Source organism: Amphibalanus amphitrite, unplaced genomic scaffold, assembly GCF_019059575.1.
Source record: "Amphibalanus amphitrite isolate SeventyFive unplaced genomic scaffold, NRLGWU_Aamphi_draft 000965F_arrow, whole genome shotgun sequence".
NCBI classification, from domain to species: domain Eukaryota; kingdom Metazoa; phylum Arthropoda; class Thecostraca; order Balanomorpha; family Balanidae; genus Amphibalanus; species Amphibalanus amphitrite.
This window is the reverse complement of record NW_024882459.1, coordinates 73,946-94,554: the sequence shown is the minus strand read 5'-3', so window position 1 is coordinate 94,554 and position 20,609 is coordinate 73,946. Positions and strand designations below refer to the sequence as shown.

At 48.6% G+C, this 20,609-nt stretch overlaps 1 protein-coding gene and 1 non-coding gene across 5 annotated transcripts; both read right to left on the bottom strand.

Moving 5' to 3' along the window:
* Nucleotides 1–5,574: 5,574 nt before the first annotated feature.
* On the bottom strand, nt 5,575–20,013 carry LOC122368658 (serine/threonine-protein phosphatase BSL1-like). 4 transcript variants are annotated; one of them, XM_043342831.1, is made up of 18 exons: nt 19,569–20,002; nt 18,974–19,105; nt 18,299–18,563; nt 17,870–17,996; nt 17,476–17,601; nt 16,860–16,991; nt 16,242–16,379; nt 15,856–15,968; nt 15,504–15,635; nt 13,846–13,893; nt 12,913–13,106; nt 12,362–12,473; nt 11,896–12,026; nt 11,428–11,534; nt 10,986–11,088; nt 10,643–10,785; nt 10,065–10,242; nt 5,575–7,610 (listed from the first exon to the last, which is right to left on the bottom strand). In XM_043342831.1, exons 1-18 carry the CDS (start codon nt 19,713–19,715, stop codon nt 7,485–7,487), a joined length of 2,454 nt encoding a protein of 817 aa, XP_043198766.1. In that variant the 5' UTR covers nt 19,716–20,002; the 3' UTR covers nt 5,575–7,484. The 4 variants fall into 4 exon arrangements, with proteins under 4 accessions (XP_043198766.1, XP_043198765.1, XP_043198770.1 ...); XM_043342830.1 differs by having other exon boundaries at nt 19,507–19,984; XM_043342835.1 differs by lacking the exon at nt 13,846–13,893 and having other exon boundaries at nt 19,569–20,013.
* Nucleotides 10,401–10,472, bottom strand: Trnaa-cgc. Its single transcript has one exon. It is a non-coding gene; the product is annotated as a tRNA-Ala (tRNA).
* Nucleotides 20,014–20,609: the final 596 nt, after the last annotated feature.

The following is a 20,609-nucleotide window of genomic DNA, read 5'->3' as shown; positions in this document are numbered from 1 at the left end:
ACTTTTTTGTCCGTACAAAGGCGATTTTACGGATATTTTACGAGTCTAGGGGGCTTTACGGGCCTTAAACGTCAATGCAACGGGGACCGTTTTTGGGAAAGTTTCTCGGCTGGTGGTGGGGCACCTGTGTGCCGATTTTGAACGAAATCGGGGGGGACCCCCCATTGACCCGAAATTTTGATTTTCCCGTAAAAACTTTCCTATGGGAAAAAAGTGGACTTTTCCTGCAGGACTGTGTCTGGGTAAACGGGAGCTTTCGATTGATACCCATTTTTACCCTAGCGCCCCGTTTTTGGCCGTACAAGGGCGAATTTACGGATTTTTTACGAGTTTACGGGGCTTTAAGGGCCTTAAACGTCAATGCAACGGGGACCGTTTTGGGGAAAGTTTCTCGGCTGGTGGTGGGGCACCTGTGTGCCGATTTTGAACGAAATCGGGGGGGACCCCCCATTGACCCAAAATTTTGATTTTCCCGTAAAAACTTTCCTATGGGGAAAAGTGGACTTTTTCTGCAGGACTGTATCTGGGTAAACGAGAGCTTTCGATTGATACCCATTTTTACCCTAGCGTCCCGTTTTTGGCCGTACAAGGGCGAATTTACGGATTTTTTACGAGTTTACGGGGCTTTAAGGGCCTTAAACGTCAATGCAACGGGGACCGTTTTGGGGAAAGTTTCTCGGCTGGTGGTGGGGCACCTGTGTGCCGATTTTGAACGAAATTGGGGGGGACCCCCCATTGACCCAAAATTTTGATTTTCCCGTAAAAACTTTCCTATGGGGAAAAAGTGGAATTTTTCTGCAGGACTGTATCTGGGTAAACGGAAGCTTTCGATTGATACCCATTTTTACCATAGCACCACTTTTTTGTCCGTACAAAGGCGATTTTACGGATATTTTACGAGTCTAGGGGGCTTTACGGGCCTTAAACGTCAATGCAACGGGGACCGTTTTGGGGAAAGTTTCTCGGCTGGTGGTGGGGCACCTGTGTGCCGATTTTGAACGAAATCGGGGGGACCCCCATTGACCCGAAATTTTGATTTTCCCGTAAAAACTTTCCTATGGGGAAAAAGTGGACTTTTCCTGCAGGACTGTGTCTGGGTAAACGAGAGCTTTCGATTGATACCCATTGTTACCCTAGCGCCCCGTTTTTGGCCGTACAAGGGCGAATTTACGGATTTTTTACGAGTTTACGGGGCTTTAAGGGCCTTAAACGTCAATGCAACGGGGACCGTTTTGGGGAAAGTTTCTCGGCTGGTGGTGGGGCACCTGTGTGCCGATTTTGAACGAAATCGGGGGGGACCCCCCATTGACCCAAAATTTTGATTTTCCCGTAAAAACTTTCCTATGGGAAAAAAGTGGAATTTTCCTGCAGGACTGTGTCTGGGTAAACGAGAGCTTTCGATTGATACCCATTTTTACCTGTTTGTGACGTCATTTCTAGGGGAAAACGGGTCATAAAGGTTTCCCTCTACCCGGGCCTTTTTTCCCCCTACCGAATCTGTGCTGTGCTGAATCTGTGCTGAATCTGTGCCAACTTCCGTTACATGTCGAGGTCGGAATTTCCAAATACGCGTGGTGCGTCGGGCCGCGCGCTCTGACTTCGGCCAAGAAAAATGCGTCAGCTGATCATTGTCATTTCTGCCACTTGCGTGTGGTGAAATGGGGTCATAACTTATAAGACGGCTTTTTCATATCAATTATTTTACATAAAATCATATTTCAAACCATAAATAATGTTCGACAGCCAAATAAAAGAAACAATACAATACGGGCTTACAGTTTAAGGCTCGACATTGTGTTGTCTACGATTAGACAGCTGATAACTCATTCCCGTACGTCGTATGGTCGTAACGCATATTTACGTCTGGACAACGAGTTGCGTTGGAGAGGCCGGAAATAGTGGCGATTTCAGGACCGCAAGAATGGACCGTCATTGGAATGATTCTTTTTTAAACCGTGCACTGTTTTCGGCCGGAATTTAATAATTACTACAAAACATTTTGTAATTACGTTTCCACCAAGAATGAATGCCATCAGGGCTAATTTTTTACTACTTTCTTATTTTGTCAAGAAGCATATAGTGCTGTCATATTGCAGTTTTAGCGCGTTTGTTACAAAATATGAAGCGAAAAGCGTCAGTGTATATCAATATCAATATTGTTCACTATTTCATTTGTGCCTTCATGTCAGTATTGAAGGTGGATCATTAAATTTTCAACGCAGTTTACAAACAAGCATTTGGTCTTTCTCGTACATAAGCAGTGGCTAAGAAAAGGTTGATCAATCCTGAAGTTCAGTCATCGTACCTCAACTTAGCAGCAAGATCCCCAAGGACAGAGGATATAATATATTGTATACATGTCCTGTAAATCAAAACAAACAAGCATTTGGTCTTTCTTGTATATAAGCAGTGGCTAAGAAAAGGTTGATCAATCCTGAAGTTCAGTCATCGTACCTCAACTTAGCAGCAAGATCCCCAAGGGCAGAGGATATATTGTATACCTGTCCTGTTAATCAAAACATTTTTGTGCCTGCAAAGGCTTAAGTTATCTGTGGTGTGTTCGGACTTTGGAGTTAGGCTATATGGCCATTTTTGTTGTATGTTTATGTGGAGATTGAATATAACTGACACTGTGCTTGTTTGTATACTTACTATCGTCAAACAGGGAACAGCACATTCACATAACATACTCACCTAGCACCTAACTCATAGCTGTACCCTGCAGGATCTGTACTTGTTCATGTCTCGAGCATTAACAAAGCACTTAAGTAGCTTAGTAATCATTTCCACATTTTCTGAGCATCTAACATGACATACAGCAGTGCTGAGCAGCTTCAGAGAAGAAACACTTTAAATGCACAGACTCACACTAGCCACCCAATGAGCCAATTCCTCAGTTGACTGTTTCCCTGGATGCAGCTTGGCAATGTGAGCTAACTTTTGGCAAGTTGAAGGTTAGCAGGTAAGATTGAGTTAGGGTGAGTACTGAGTACCTATCTATAACTGGGTGCTACTGCTATGCAGGTCTTGGGTAGGCTGCAAATATGTACGTGATGATTGAGGTTAGGTCAGCTGTCAGGTTAGTCAGGTATGCTCATTGCTCAGGTCACATTTTTATGGACACTTGGCAAATTAAAAAAAAAAACTAACAATCTAATCTAAGCTAACCTGACTAAACATACACAACTACTGACTATAGGAACTAAGCACCTACCTACTTGTGCCTACATCTCATACCATGTCAAAGTAGAGTTCCTTGGTGGAAGATTACCATCAGTACTTTTTATCCCAACCCTGTGATGAAAACTAATACTTCTAAGCTCTGAGTCAGTACTTGCCATCCACAGGAAGAAACGCTGAGGCTGAGAGCTTTGCCATTGTATATTGGACCAATAATCACTATCACGAATGACTATGAAGTATGAACACATTATATGATCACATCGTTGCATGGATTGTCACATTGACAATTTTACTACAATCCTTTTTCAAGAAATACAGTGATGATTAACATCAAAATCAACATAAAGTGGATTTAGTGATCCAAGCTTTCTCCTCCAGTAGCAATGGAATGATCGCATGTTTCATTTGCCAGCCAGAGTACCTGATGCACATTATACAATCTGCATAGCATCTAAGCATACTGCATAGTAAAACTGCCCAAGTCCATTCATTCTAGATTTCTAACTTGATAGTTAGCACTAATTTATCTTGCTGTTGTAAGTTATCATTCAATATTCATACCAATACATGAATATGCGCTCATCAGTCAACATTTTCTGGCATGATCCTGCTCAGCGTGCTCTTCAGTATTGCTCCAAGGTCTGCAATATTATAGCTTGTTTTTGGCCAATAAGCTCTTTTAATTTAACTTTTTCTTGCTGATATATGAGCCCGATCAACTTTCGTTTATCAACCAAAATTTCATAACCTGTTCAACTTTGACTTGATATCAATATTGATATTGCTCAGGAGGTGCGCCTCAGGAGTCAGGACCTCTGTCAGCCTCCTGGATACTTCAGATTGTTTTCAGTCAACATGCTTCTTATATATGATATAAGTCAATCTTAAGGGATTCAAAACATCCAACAAAACGACGTACAAGAGTAAGAAAACCACCAGATAAACTAAAAATGGCCTTGGAACAGAGCCAAGTGGTGCTCCATTTGTTTGTTTACAATGATTGTAGTGCTGATGTATTTTTAGGACTCTGAACGTCGGCTTATAAAAAAATGAAACGTTTTTACAAACGTTGTAAGGCAAGTAATATTTATCTGAAAGAACTAAAATATTCAAAAGCCAAACACTATGAAATACATGAATCGGAACGAAAAAGTAACCCAAAAATCCAGCCTAATCACCGGCTCCTAAAACTGCAACAAAATCAGCACTTTTCCCCGCAACTCGTTGTCCAGACGTAAATATGCTCGTAACACTATAATGACCTTTGCTTATTGTCACAAGTGCGCCGCATTCGCGATTGTTGCCCGACGCCTGTTTGCAGGTGAGCCCACTACAGTTGTTATACATATCTAAAAACCGAAAAACTTTTAGGCGAAAAAGGCACTATTCCAGGCCCATTTTTGATTTTTTTTGCGATATTAGGTAAAAACAGAAGCTTCTTATCCTAGGAAAAATAAAATGGGAAATCTTTCAAAGGTGGCACACTACCTTTAAGGTACAAATCGTTGTGCATGTAACTTGTAAGGGGTATTTGTGCATTGTGTTCCTTGCAGATATCGTTTCGGTCATATCAAAGCACTCTCAATAACATAATCCTGTTTCCTGTGTATCTCCACTCAACCGAAGAGCCTGCAGAGCTGTCTCAGGAGCTTACCGAAACCAACCACAGGGACTTGGGATTCCGACACACCAACAAGGGCGAGTTTCTCGCACCTGTGGCCAGGGTGTTCGACCTTACTGCAGACGGACTAGCCACGTGTCTCAGCCGGGAGTCGGCCGGTATGGCACGGCCAAAGAGCAGCCATCCAGATTAGATCATTATGTAAGTGCCAGAAGTCACGGGATGCAACCGCCCGACATTCTTGCGGTGGACGCCTACCAACGGCACCCGGACTGGATTCAATTTGAATGTGAACTAAGCACGATCGCACCTTTGATTTGTGCCACAAAAGGTGAATGAAGTACGAATTGACTGAGGAAGAGAATGGTAGCATGTATGAATGATTAAGTCGAAACATAATAAGATGTCAACTCGACTTTATTTGATACATATAGCTATTTACCTAGATATTCATGCTTAGAAGTTATAAATGTTCTATGATCAGCCAAAACTAGATGAAGGAGGTCAAGCGGGCAGGGTCGTATCGGGTCGTGTCGGGTCGGGTGGTCGGAGGTCAGGAAAGGGGGCCTGTGCTGGGGCGAGGACGGTATCGCGTAGGGCCCTCCTTAGGCAGTGTGTGAGCACACCCACAGCCGGCGATTGGCGTCCGTTTGAACACATTCCCACGGTCGAGTTGCAGTCACGACGAATCGCCCCACTATCACAACTTCGTGACTATTCAGATCACATCTTTTACAAGACCGGCCCCCATCAATGGTCACAAACCCATGTCAAAGCATGTCTCCGAGTATATTCTCGAACAATCGCACGTCAGAGTTAGTGTTGGCACCCGTATTTGGTGCCGCGCGATGCGGTCACAGCCACACGAGGGGGGATGAAGGAGGGGGGGGGGGTGATCACGTGATCCGATCACGCGCAGCTCAGAGGCCGCCCCGAGAACACCTGAACAGCAGAACAAGAACAGACCACACGGGTTGGGTGAACAGAAGGAACCCGTGAGGGCGCGTTAGGTGGGCAAACGTGATATTATGATGTGGCGATGTGAACAGCAAGTGCCACTTCAATACAACACTATTTCACTAACTAATGCATAGTGGAACACACAGGTTTTAATCACGCATTGGTTTGAAGCTCGTCAGTTGAACATGGACAATTTGTATCCCGGTGAGCTGGTGTTAAAAAACATTTATGAGCGTAATCAGTTCCAGTCACAATCAGTGGATATCAGTATGGTCCACAGACACAATCGGAGCTCACGTCAGCTCAGATCTGGAGATATTTACATTATTTACCACATATTTTGTCGAATCTGGCGATATTTATCACTGACTCCGTCAGGTCTGGCGATATTTATCATCACCACACAAGCACAAAGTGTGTGCTGGGAAAAAACAATGATGCAACTATGGATTAAAACATACCGTTCATACACGAGTGCAGCCAACTGACAGCAAATCATTCACACAGACAACTCTCACTACACAATGAACCGATGTAGCTGCTGCTGTTATTGAATGCTGAATTTCCAGGCATCCATACAGCGTACCAGCAGCTGGCACGCCCAGAGTTTGAAATGCGCTGCCTCAAGTGAAGACCATCACGAACTATCAATATGGCTAAGGTGGTTAAGGTTACAAGAAATATCACGGTGATAATGAACTTCATTCGACTCTTTGGCGAGTGAAAGAGGCGATATGCGGGCCAGCAGGTCAGCAACTGCAGATTTCTACATTCACAGACATATGACACAGAATACCGATGCACTAAACACAGCAGTTTCTTTACCCTGTTAGAAGGAATTGGTGGCTGAGCGTTTAGGGTACATCGGATCTTTGGACAACACCCTAAAACAATGAGCCCATTCAGGACTGCTTAGCAAAGCCTCGGTCGACCCACGATCATCGAAAGATCCATGTTAAAGCTCTTGGCGATTTACGATTAAATACAGCATTACAAGTTTGACAGTAAGGCCTTTTCAGGTTTGTTAATGAGCAGCGGAATATCCTAAAGGCCAACATTCACCAACAATCATCTGATCCCCTGTGGAAGTTTCGACATGGCACCATGTGAATCTTTCAATAGAAAACGACAAAATTTACTTTCAGCGGCGACGCCACCTTCCCGCCATAAAACCGTGAATTCTGTAACTTGAACTTCTCATATTGCTATCTCATTTATCGAACTATTCAACATGATCACAATCCAACCCACTCCTAAGTCGAGTTAACTATTTCACGGCGGATATCACAAAATTAATCATACCTGCTAGAGAGCAACACCGCAAAACTTCACCTTTTAGCATCCGTGGGTGCATCTCGTGGATGTGCCGGGTCAGAATTAGCTCCTACTCTTTCCTTCCTCACATTTCCTGCAACCGGTCCTCTTTCTGGTCACGTCCCAAATCACGCCATGCCAAGCTATCATTGTCCGCCAGCGCTGGCCACTCGACCCAGCCGACCTCTGACCTTTCACAACTGACCTCTGCTGACCTGCGACCTCCCGGGTCACCAGGTACGCGTCCGCACTTCGCCCCGCTTCACTGTCACTCTCCAACAACAGCTTTGGCGAACCTGCCCCATCGTCAAACAGTCTGCGCTGACCTTCTATATGACCCTGTGACCTCAGCTGACCTCTGACCTCGTCTGACCTTGACGGTGACCCCGAGTGACCCGCGGCGCTCTCAGGCGGTGTCCAGCCGGATAGTACGCAGTTTGTGGCAGTCGGCCAGCACACAGGCGGCTTCGTTCGAGCCGCCACAGTAGCGGGACGACGAGAACACAGTCAGGAGGCGGCCCTTCTGCTGCAGCTGAGAAACGGATACAGACATAGTGTGAGGCGCGGAACAGACACTGCGAGCTAAGGGAAGGACACAGACACACTGTGAAATGTGAGCTGAAGGACGGGTACTGTTAGTGTGGAACGGTCAACGACACTGTGAGATAAGGAACGGGGACAGCACACAGTCAGTTGTGGGACAGACAAAGTCGCAATGTCGGCTGTAAGGCAGACACAGACACTGCAAGCTACATATAAGAACGGAACTATTAACAAACACACGCCTTTACAATACAGGCCTCCTGTCTTGTCTCCGGGCGACGCAGAAACGCCGGCCCCTGACAAGTAAATTATGAAGGAACGGGAGAAAATAAGGCCAGGAACACCAGATACTCGGTAAAGACCTCGGCCGAAACATGCCTGTGTGGGGAAATTAAATAATCATGAATTGTTTAAAATGCAGATTATAACGGCTGCAACGTCCTTCAAGGCTACCGTCCACAATCTGACGAAAAATCACTTTATAGTCGCTGGCTCCCTAAAAATCGCAGGTCCGCCAGCTACCACACCAAGCCCACACGAACGCTGCTGAAAAGAAATCCACGCCACAGCCGGGAGCTTAGCCGAACGGCCGGCCCAGGCCGGCACCACGAGGAAAATCCCGCATCCTTCCGCCTCGGTTTGAACGAACACCGGCGGCGCCCGGCGGCGGCCGGCGACGACCTTGCCATTCGCCGTGTCGCCGGCTCCGACATTCCCCAACAGCTTAGCACGTGACATCACCGGCGGACCACTCCCTTCGGGCGCCGCCACTGACGCACGGCGAGACGACACAGACGGGGGGCACGGCGCCTTACTGGGGAGGGTAGCGGACTATCCCAAGGCGGGAGAATCTCCGCCACCCGACGGAGGGGGTCGGCCGGTGGAAATTCCAGCGGGGAGAGGTCGGGTGGCACTCAGCGATGAGCGGGTGGCACCAAGCGAGGTCACTCGGCACTCAGCGAGCATTCCATTGACGTCACTATCAGCAGACGGCGGCAGCGGTACCGCCTCCGACAGGCGACATCGTCGCCGATATACCCGCACCGCCCCAATCAATAAAACATGGCACGGCAGAGGGCTGTGTCAGCGGTAGAGGCAGCCGAATTAGTAATTGTGGTGCTGTCGGGTGCTCCCAGGATACGGACGGTCGGCATGCGGTAGGCTATGTGATTTTTTTTTTTAATAAATGATCGTAGGTTTAAGGCAAGACAAAGTGCAGCTCCGTTCGGCTCAGATAGGTAGATTTGTGATAAGGCACGGCCAGACTCTGTATTATCGAGTCCTGTATTGTTAGGGATGCAGTGAACTATAGCGTCTATCACATGGCGACTGTTTTGAAGTCAATGCCACATTGCTACATCATTCAGGCACGAAAGAATGCCTAGGCTTCCAAGCTACACTTAGCTTTGGTGATGAGGTCAGAGCGGGATGAAGCGAACAACCTTGCCAAGGTTACATGGGCGAAAACCAACACGATCCCACAAAATCCTCTCACGCAAAACTCCACTGTTGCCTCTTAGCTGTTTGATATCCACTACACGAAACCAGGAAAACGCCGGCAAGATCAAACCTCCAACACATTCATTTCCATCGAATGGGTATGATCTCCTGGCGTCCACTGCCGGCTGGCGTGAAAACCTCCCGATTTGGCGGACGGTGGGCGGTGCGGCTACCTCTGGAGCATAGCGAAGCGGTTCGATCGGCCGCCTGATAGGCGTCCAGAGCTGTTTGGCTGCCCGGTTTCCGACTCGGCGCGGCCACAATCGCAGGGAGGATCGCTGGAGGAATTCGGCACAGGTTTTCGGTTGAGGCAGGGAGCGACCTGTCAAGGTGTTTGGTGAAGGGTAAGGTGGGTCGCAGCTCGCAAAGTAGGCGCAAGGCTGTACGTTCGGATGGTAAGTATATGAAAGTGGAGAGACCTGTTTCTGCGAGACCTGCACCCTATTCAGCCGCATACAGAACTAAGGTAAAATAAGACATTCATTATCATTAATCTGATTTGAGAACCTCACAAACCGGTTCAATTCTCTTGTTTGTCACAAGCTTCTGCGAGCTACTTACAAGCGACGCATCGGCTTCCTCGGAACCCGACTCGTTAGCAGTAATTTAGAGCTACCGGACCCCACGCACCACTGGTCTGCTCCCTGCACTCAGCATCCTTGACGCTCCACTCTTCTGCATCCACAATCTCTGAGCACTACACAGCAGCCACCGCAGCGCTGGCCACGCAGAGAACAAGTGGGTAGCCGCTACCAGGTCAATACAACATCCATCGGCACCTGCCGCCGCTACCTGCGCACCAAAGCCAACACTTAAACACGTCCCTTACCTTAAGCATCCCTCCCCATGACACCCACCTGCACTCTGAGGCACAATCTGTCCCAGCTCGTGCATCTGTCCAAATATTCTGTCCCAATCTGTCCCTCACCCTCTGTGCACCCACCTGAAAGCCGGCCTGCTGCACCTCGTGCGCTCGCACCACGTGTGAGAGCTCGTTGCGGGCCAGGAACCGGTCGAGGCCCTCGCTGCTGAACATGTGTGCGGTGCCGCGACGGTAGTTGTCGATAAAGCCGTCGTTTTCCCGCAGCTCGTCCAGGGTCTCAGAGCTGACCGCGCCCATACTGCCGGGACAGGGCGCGGGTTGTAATGAGTGTTTTACGGGCTAATTTCAATAGATGACCGCACCAAAAGTGAGCCACAAGCAGCAGATTTCAACGAACTATGAGAATCAGTGCAAGACGAGCGGACGAGTGGTCATGGCAAACGGAAAACACACAGTTGGAGGTGCCGGGGTTTGAACCCGGGGCCTCTCACATGCGAAGCGAGCGCTCTACCACTGAGCTACACCCCCGATGACGCACGGGGGGCATGACACAGAATACCACCGAGAACTACAGACGCTTCCGGTGAGCATCACTGCCAGTACAGCACAATCTTGCGCGCCACGGCTTCTACAACGACCCTTCATCGCAGACAGGCACCCTCTTCTTCCTCGTTCTCGTCCGCGGCGCCAGCCCTCACCTGATGGGGTCGTTCCACATGATCTCCCAGGCCAGCGGGCTCTGCGTCTCGGGACGCGGCAGCGGGCACGGGATTCGGTTGATGGCCGATATCTTCCCGCCGTCGATGGTTGGGGGAGGGATGCCGCCGTGCACGCAGAATATCTGAGAACGGAATCCACACCAAGGGATGAGGTCATTTTACCAAGCCGTCGGCCGCATCAACTGCGACAACATACGCATCGATCTAGAATCTAAACAAAATCTCAAAAGTCAAAGCACAGTCCCTCGCCAATGGCACCCACACCGGTCTCTGAGGTTTTCACATTTCCCGCCTACCTCAAAACACTCTAGACACGTCGTACCTTGTTGTCGATGACTGCTGCCAGCGGCATGGCGTCGAAACACTCGTTGACGGCCTCCCACACCTCCGGGCCGGTGATCTTGCCGAACTTGGTGATACACTCCCTGGTGACAGACAGGAGTAGAAATGGTAAATTCGTGGCAATTATATGGGGCATTGGGTTTTCTTTGGCGCTCGGGAGATATAAGGACGGTCGGTTTGAGCGGTCGGGGACATAGCCAATGAGTGGGGCAGGGCGAGAGCGCGAAAGCAAATGCTTCATCGAACACTTCATGCTACAGCTCACCGTAATTCTACCGATTTCATTGCTGTCATTGCATATCATGATCAGTGATCATGTCGAACAAGTAAAAAACGCCGGTCAAATTGACAAGTCAATGCTGGGATGTCCCATTTTGACACTGCATTGGAGAGATTATAACACCTGGTTGTTGGCCACTCACTTTTGAAAGGTGAAAGTCTGCTGAATCTCGCGGACCTCGTGATTTCCCCGCAGCAGGTGGAACTTGTTGGGGCAGAGTAGCTTCTGCGAGAACAGGTAAGCCACTACCTGACAGAACAGGAGGTAGAGGTTAGAGACAGTCTACGAGAACAGGTAGAGTAGGACGCTACCTGACAAATACGAGATAGAGCTTAGAAACGGTCTACGAGAACAGGTCGACCATGACCGTCTAAAGGACAAGAGGGAGAGGTTAGTCAGTCTGATCCTTTATGAATAACACGGAACCGTTATCACAAATATCTTCACGCAAAATATCCATTCCGACACATGACTGATGACATTAACCGCATCCGCAAACATTTCCTGCTTTCTCAATCAGTTCTCCGATCGCAGCATACACGCCTGACGCCTCAGTGCGTCATACTTCGATCTGATTAATCTCATACCTCTCCATACCCACGTGCCCTACCTCGACGCCGTGGGCGCCTCGGTCCACGTAGTCCCCCAGGAACAGGAAGCTGGCGGGCGTGAGCAGCGGCCCCAGGCGCCACAGCGACTTCTCGAAGCACACCAGATCCTCGAAGTTGCCGTGGATGTCACCTATCACGAGAGACGGAGGACTCAGAGTCAGAGGCTGGGACAGGGGCGGCAAACTAGGTGGGTACACGAATGGGCGATATGCTCCAAAAAAGTTTGACCATTCGTTACCGCAGGCGAATCAAGAAAGGTGAATTTCTTCGACAACACGATCGTTTACGAACTTCCTTTTTTTATTTTATACCTTGCTTTAACTTTTGATGGCTTACTGCACACGACCTAGAAAGTTGGGCAAAGTCAAGTGGAACAAAGAGTCGAAATATTGTTGATATTGATGTATATTGCATGACTTATCAGGCGAATCTGAAGTGCCATGCGGTCCAGGTCAGCGCACGTACCGAGTATGTAGCAGGGCGACTTGAGCTGCAGCAGTCGCGGCTCCTGCACCAGGATGTCCCTGACCAGATGGCAGATCTGCAGCAGACACTTGGCCAGCACCGACCGGTCCACCTGAACGAGAGACAGAGGACGGGAGAGCGGTCATACGACAATCCGAGACACTTGGCCAGCACCGATTGATCCACCTGAACGGGAGACGGGGGGAAGAACGGTCATACGATCATCCGAGCTCAGCAGCCAGCCGAAGTACAACCAAAATAGGTGGATAAGTACTCAGACTCATTATGATCACTAGAACTGCGCAGCCTCCTGCTTCCCGTATCAGCGAGTGATTCTATGAGTTCACCAGCGGAAGCTCAGAATCAAAATAAATAGCCAACCGGATACCTCATTCCGCTAGTGAACAGCTGCAGTCATTCGTCGTCCGCATCCTTTTATTAGCAAAAGGCCACTTCCCTCACCAAAAGAGCATAACTCTCTCGCATTTCTTTGCATTAATTGCTCTTCCAATTGCACTCCCACTTCCCCTGTGTAAATCCCCCGCTCTCACGTTTCCCCAGTGGAAGGGCTCCTTGGCGGCGTGTTTTCCGGCGGCTTGGTCGGTCCTCACGGGACGCTCGAAGTACCGCAGCCCGTTCAGCATCTCGTTGGGCTGAGACTTCTGGTTGAAGCTGTCCACAGACGAGATGCGCTCCCAGCGAGAGCGTTTGTTGAGCCGGGCAGACGCTGAGATGGTGGACGAGTCTGATGGGGGACAGGGAAAGGGTGAAGTGGGCGGGTATGTGGGTAGAATGAGATGGGAAGGTGGAGGCGAAAATACATTATTTCAAGGCTGTTAAAGATTCATTTAGTGCAGAATTAATGGCAAATAGCACATAGCGATCGCTTCGGGTAAGTTATACATGGAATTACACATGATACCCATGAAATATGAGACGCATATGACATGAAATACTTAATTGTTTAAGAACGGAATAATATGTGAAGCTATATCAAAGTAACGTGTACAATGGTTGAAGCACAAGTTGTCGAAACCTCTACTAACTGATGGTGCCCTAACTGAAAAGGTGACCCTTGCATTACTATTATAAATACCAATACTGCGAAGAACTATGAAGCTACTATAGAATCAACAGGAATCACCTAGATATCCTGCAGGCAATCAACATAAGCCGAATTATGTCATGGCCGACTTCGGCGTACACGACGTGTTCGGAGAATATTTCGACTGTATAAGTGTATGCTGAATTACCTACTAACTAAAAGGTACGCATACTTCGATGCGACAATGATTGTGCTTTCTTTTATAAAAAAAGTGGAACATCTTGCCTACCTCAAGATACTGCTCTCGACTACAACGACCGTCTAAAAGAACAGCTGAGCTAGGTATTCCAAGAGGGCTAACTACTAGATAATCACTAAAGGTTACAGGTCTTTGAGCCGAGCTAAGACGCTGCCCAAGGATGCGACAGTGCCCACTGACCGTTCTTCGTTCTCACACTTCCCAGCGACAAGCTCTCGAACCACGGATCTGGACCAGTGGTGGCGAATCAATATATGTATAATGTCATGCATACGGGAACAGGTTGCCAAACACTGAGACACGCCGGTGGAGATGCAGATACATGTTGATAATTTGATGCAGATAAAGCGCTCTTTAGAAACAGAAGGCAATGAATGAGAACATATCGCACACAATCAGGAAACAAATGCAACAAAGGAAAACATTCAAACATTGAGAAGCGTACATATGTTACCAGTAAAACGCCTTTTGGGCGAAGAACGAGCGAGCGAGATAGTGAGTCCTGCACGTGCGGAAGGGCGAGAGGGTACTTCCAACGGGCTTGTGCAAAGCACCCTTCTAACCGGTCGCTAGCCGAGCGCCAAATTTGAACGCAATCGGCCCAGCCGTTCCTGAGATCTGGAAGCGGCATTCTGCACGCGCGCACGTGCAAACGGGGTCCAAACTGACTTTTGCACGGAACCCTACTAACTGGTCCCCAACCGTGTACCAAATTTGAGCGCAATCGGCCCAGCCGTTCTCGAGATCTGGGAACGCCCCCTGCACGTGCGCACGTGCAGTAGCACCCTAACCGCAACACATGGGAATGCATTGCCTGGTGATTGCCTACCTGTATGCCAAGTTTCAGCGAAATCGCCCCAGTAATTACCGAGTTATTGAAATGGGAACAAATTTGGCACCTCTTCTTTTTGCATTTTGCACGTGCAGTGGGGGTCACTCACATAGAGCAAGTGTCCGACCATTGGTAGAAGGGATGCAGCTACCCTACAAAAATTACCGCAAGACAATCGCCCAAGCGGCTGCTGAGATATGGGCCTCTCAAAATCACTACTTTTGCAAAACAGCTTGAACACCCTTGACATTTCACGTGGCACGTGCCACGACGGTCACTGATATGTATCAAAAGTAGTCAATTACGGGGTAGAAGGGTACCCAGCAAAAAAGACCGCAGGCTAATCGGTCCAGCGGTTGCTGAGATATAAGCCTCTCAAAAGCGTTACAGGCCGGGCCGGGCCGGGCCGCTCATACTGAGATTTTCCGTTATATTGAAAAGACTCGCTTCGCTCGCTGCGCTCGCTCGTAATAACATCATGATCCATGACTCAAACAACATGCGCTGTATAATTAAAATGAACCATACAAAGCTGTCAAGTGTCAATGCGTCTTTTGAAAGCGAAAATACGCAGTCTCGCAAGGTGACTGCCTTCATGTCCCATAGGGCATTGATGGTGCCTACCTTTGATGTCCCAGAGGGCGTTGATAGCCTAGGTGTCTGACTGCCCATTAGGCAGTCAACATATGTAGTGACAAAGTGCCTACCAGGGCATTGATGGTGCGCCTACCTTCCATGCCCCAAAGGGCGTTGATGTGCAGGAGTGCGCCTACTGACTTCTGCCAATCTTCCATGTCTCAGAGAGCGTCGATAGGTGCCGGACTGCCTAGTAGTCAACACAATGCCCTGCTACCTACCTTCCATGTCCCAGAGGGCAGAGTTCTACCTTCCGTGTCCCAGAGGGCGTTGATAGGACCACCTGACCATCTGCCTCCCATGTCCCAGAGGGCAGGCTGAATACCTTCCGTGTCCCAGAAGGCGTTGATGGGTGTTCATTACTGCCTACCTTCCATGTCCCAGAGGGCGTTGATGTCCAGCAGCGTCCCGGTGCGCCGGACCCGGACAGAGTGCGTGGCCAGCTCGTACTCTGTTCCCTCGGAGCCGGCCGACGGACTGAAGAACGGGCCGTCCGCCGAGACTGACGGTCAGGGGGAGAAGGGCGGTCAACAGATGGGGCTTTGGCGCTCGAGGGGTTATTGAAGGCTTAGATGATAGAGTAACAAATGTTCAGTGTTCATGGAGCTCCAGCACAATTTGCAGTAAACCAGGTTGAAGTTGACAGTACACACTCTGCTTCACGTCTGTTTCCTCAACTCAGCTAACAATTCACACCACCTCCCTGCCTTATCCATACTCACCTTCCTCGAGTTTCTCGGGTCCGTCTGTGACGTGAAGCGGTGACCGGTCAAACATGACGGACGGACGGGGGGAGACCCGTCCGCCGGCCGGAGAGCCGGGCCGGTCCGCAGCGCTGCAGGGACGGAGTGGTGTGTCAGAGGTCCGAGTACAGCTGGCGGCATGATGCCCCCTTGCCCAATACACGTAAAATGAGCGCCCAACGCACGTAACACAAAGTTTATCGCAGTACAATTATACACGGATATGCCGATAATTTTTACATTAAAGTAATGTAGCTCAAAATAAGGAAACACATTTCCTTGTCCCTTACCTAATCCAATCCCCCACACCCACCCACCCTCACACCGGCCTCCCCTGCTCCACCAAAGACCCATCCACGACATACCTCTGACGCTGTTTGAGGAAGGCGCTGACCGACTGGGGCGACCGCAGCAGCAGCGAGGTACCTCGGAACTTCAGCTGGCCGACTCCCGTCAGAAACTCGGTCAGCGTCAGATACTCGCTCGACTCGGCGCCAAACACCCTGCGGGAGAGGGGACAGGGTGTCATTCATTGCACCAAATATCCTACTGGGGAGAAGAAGGAGCTCGGCCAGCGTAAGGTAACTAGTAACTCGCTAGATTCGGCGCCAAACACCCCGGGGGAAGGGGAAGGCTAGGTATTCACTGCACCCAATACTGTACGGGTGGGTCGTGCTGTGTCAGGACGTAATCATTCACACCACACCGAAGGAGGACAACATTTTGCACGTTACCTACCCCCAATGACCGATTTTCCTCACCTCCCGAGTCACATATCGCATACCCCGTCGATTGCTAACAACACGGAACGGATGTTCGTCGCACTACCCCCATATCGTCACTTATTCCAGGAACACCCTGGAACACTTTAACCCTCGCAAGGCCGGGGCCTTTTTCATAACGCCGGCGAGGTAGAAGAAACCATCTCACTTGCTCAATGCCCCCTCCCTCTGTCGACACCGACCAGGTAATCACGTTCTCACTTGGCACTCTGCTCGGTGACCAGCATCAGCTCCTCCTTGTTCACGCTCTGGCCCTTGAAGCGGCGGATGTCGCTGACGATCTGCCGGAACTCGGAAAACTCCAGCCGGCCGTCGTTATCCTTGTCGTAGTAACTGCGAGAATAGAAAGGTGTGATATAAGGCATTTTTTGAACGGAGGCGTATTTTGAAATGGTCGTGTCGCAGAAAAGAAAGCACACATTAAATTGTTGTTGAGTAATTGCCGAAGTACTTCGCGTGGGGACGTTTTACCGAGGTTTTCGACCAAGTCAAAGGAGGGAATATGGAAGATGCAGAGAACAATGTTGACCGAGTACGGGCGACATGCTGCATGGCATATCGATGACACCAACATCAACAGTGAATATGCAGGCTAATTCTAAGGAAGGACACAACACACAGACCAATTACACCCGGAAGCACATCCTGCCGCACTTCCTACTCAGCTCCCTCTTCAAAAACGTGTACTTCACACTTCAGAGTTCTCCCCGTCATCGGCAGGGGTTCGCAGAGTCCATCAGACCACTCCCAGCTCCCCAATCCCTCGGCGCCCCCCCCCCCCCCCTACCCTCGTCACCCTCACCGTCCTCGTGCTCACCGGAAGATGTAGCGGCAGCGTATCTCTGCCGGCGGGCCGCCGTGCTGGGTACACGGCTCCAGCGCCGCCAGGCCGAACAGCAAGTCACGGTAGGTCAGAGCGCCGCGGCTCTGAGAGTCCAGACTCCTGGAGACAGGTCACACAGGGTCACCGGCAGGCGGCAGGTCATGGTACGTCAGAGCCCGCCGCGACCCTGCGAATCTAGACTCCTGGAAATGGGTCAGAAAGAAAAAATAACAAAGGTCATCGGTTTTGGACAATAATAACACGGCAGCCAATCATGATTCAGCGATTAATTACGGGAAAAATCGAGCATAACCCATTCATCCATTGCAAAGCTTTACCTGATTGGGCACTGCCGAGCTATGCCACCCCCACGGAACAACTAGCCCACCTGAACAGGTCCTTGTGCGTCGCCTGCTCCCAGCCCAGACTCTGCACCAGGTCCGAGAACCGAGAGAAGTTCATGAACAGGCACGGGAAGCAGCGGCGGACAAACTCTTCGTACAGCAGACCTTGCTCTGGGAACAGCCAGGCCGGAGAGGTGATGCGTAACGAAACAGAACCGAAACAAATATCGGCGATTTCGATAAAAATTAAGATGTTGACCAAAGCATATTTTCTAGCGTTTTGGAAGAGGCAATATCTTATATCAGAACAAAATATGTGAAACTGCAGAAGACTGCCGTGCACGTCTCAGTCTTTACTGATCGATCGCTAAGCTATGGACACACGGCGAAACGACGATGCAAACAGTCAGATCCCGATCGCTCCGCTCACCGACTTTATGACCGACCATACCAAAGCCTACGCCCATGATTACCGAGTTTCAGGAGCTGGGCAGCCTCCAGCAGCGCCTCATGCGGCAGCTTCACCGCCCTGTCCTCCGGCAGGACGTAGATGTAGCTGCCGCCCTTCTCGTCCAAGGCGACGTCTCCAGAGCCTCCGGCGGCGGCATCGCTGGCACCCGTCTGCCGCGCCTCGGCCAGCTGGATGTAGTCCAGCACCTCGGGACTGGCCATCAGCTGGCCCTCGGTGACCGAGGCGCGGGCCTGCGCGGCCGTCAGCCACCGTAGGCCGGGCTTGGCCTGGAGCCAGGATGGGTCGGAAACATCAGTGCGATGACTGCTTTTCAGCAAGTTTAGCATTCAAAGTAGGAATACTAAGCTGATCTGAACTTTGAGCTGGAGGCTGACAATTAAACCAATTTCCTTAGACCTTAAGATATCTGATTGAATAAAGCAAAGAAAATCATTTCATAAAACAACAAAGGCAAAAAAAAAATATGTGACAAAGCATAACATGAAGCTGATGGGCTATCAAATTATCATGAAAATGAATAGGCCAGTTTTCAGGAATTGCTATCACAGTAGGTATAAATATGAGCAAGATTATTCATAGAAATAAGAAGTACCTATTTTTTAAGCATTCTTGATAGCTAACTCATTCCTTGCATTGGTATTACTCAACAGCAGATCACTTCTGCATGCCTGTGTACCTTTGTTCTGTTTTTGATCTTGGCATTGATTGGCATGTAGAAGATGACATGGCTGATAGCTCTGGACAAGCATGGGATGAAGAACCTCTGAATTTTCAGTAGATGTGGACTTATATCACAGGAACCAGCAACCTGTAACATACAGAGCACTGTCAACTACACATATGTTTTCCAATTGCACCTGATCATTTAGTCACATGAGAAAAATAACTACTGATGGATAATTTATCTAAAGCAACAATTCAATCAAAGTTATTGTTCTAAAATCTAGAAAGACTTCAAAAGTACAGAGGCCAGTTTTATCAACAGAAAAATAGCTGCCTGCCAAAATTTTTTGCCTAAAGATCCCTTCACATACAGAGCATAAACATGATGGGCATGTAAGCAGATAGGGCTTAACCATGTGTGAAGCGGTCTTTGGGCAATAAATTCTGGCAGGCGACTATTCTTCTGTTTCTATCGTCCCAATGTCATGTCATTCATCAATTCAACCATTCAATCCCATCCTACAACAAAAAAGAAGGAACTTATACCTCGCTAAGTTTGCTTTGCATGACCTTGTTCCATGTATTCAATGCTACGGTGGTTGGCCCACCCGGAAGGAAGGTTCCGTGCGGCACCTCCCTCTCTTGCATGTTCTTGAACAAATATGTCTTATCTTCAGGATTAAAAAGTAAAAGAGAAACATGATCATTCTGTAGGTTGGAAGTGAACGTCCATGCTTCTCCCACAGCCATCTCATTTCTTGAGTTTATTCCTCTGATTTGATTCACGACAAACAACCGTGAACCGAGACCGTGTGAGTGTTGTGACCTCAACCGGTAACTAACAGCTTCAGTTTTAGTTCAGTCCATGGGTATTTATAAAAGCGGCAAACGCTTCACATCATGACTTCACCATTAAACTGCTATTTCACTGGTGCACTGTGAATGTTGCATCCTCAAATGACAATTTATTGGGCGGTAAGACGACTTATCTCTATCCATCAACGCCGCGGCGCGCCCTATGCAAGGCCCTATGCCCTATGAATGAAAATGTTTGTTTACATCTCAAGGTATTATGTTTACCAAATGTGTTCAAAATCGTATCTGCTCAGCTGTTGCTGATGCGCCACTTTACCACTTTTCGGTTTACAGAGCCTTGATCTTACGATTGGAACAGTTTTTTTCTGTTTTTATTTTCATGGAAATTGAAAGAAAAATGATTTTTATTTCAAAAAATTTTCGCTAAAAATGATAGTCTGATTTTTAATTAGAGTGGCAGTATTTTTCGCTTGACCGTTTTTCTAAGCTGTCGAAAAACTTCGATGTCAAACCCGTGTGGATTATGAATACATGTTGCATTTTCTTTTTCTGGAACTTTGGATATACTAATGTCCGCCATTGTAAGAAAATACAGAAAATAAGTTGAAGCCATTGAAAGCGGGTCACACTGACCCATTACTACTACACAAGGACGATAAGCTTTGGCATGGTCGACGACGTTGAACCTCGCACTGCGCACATAACTGCATCTTTCAGTCAAGTTCAAGTCCATCCGATAGAAAATGTTACTTTGGTAAATTGTTGCCGGTCAGTTGTTCGAGTTTAGGTAGAAAGTTTAGTATGTAGGTACTCGGTAGATTAGCCAAAGAGTA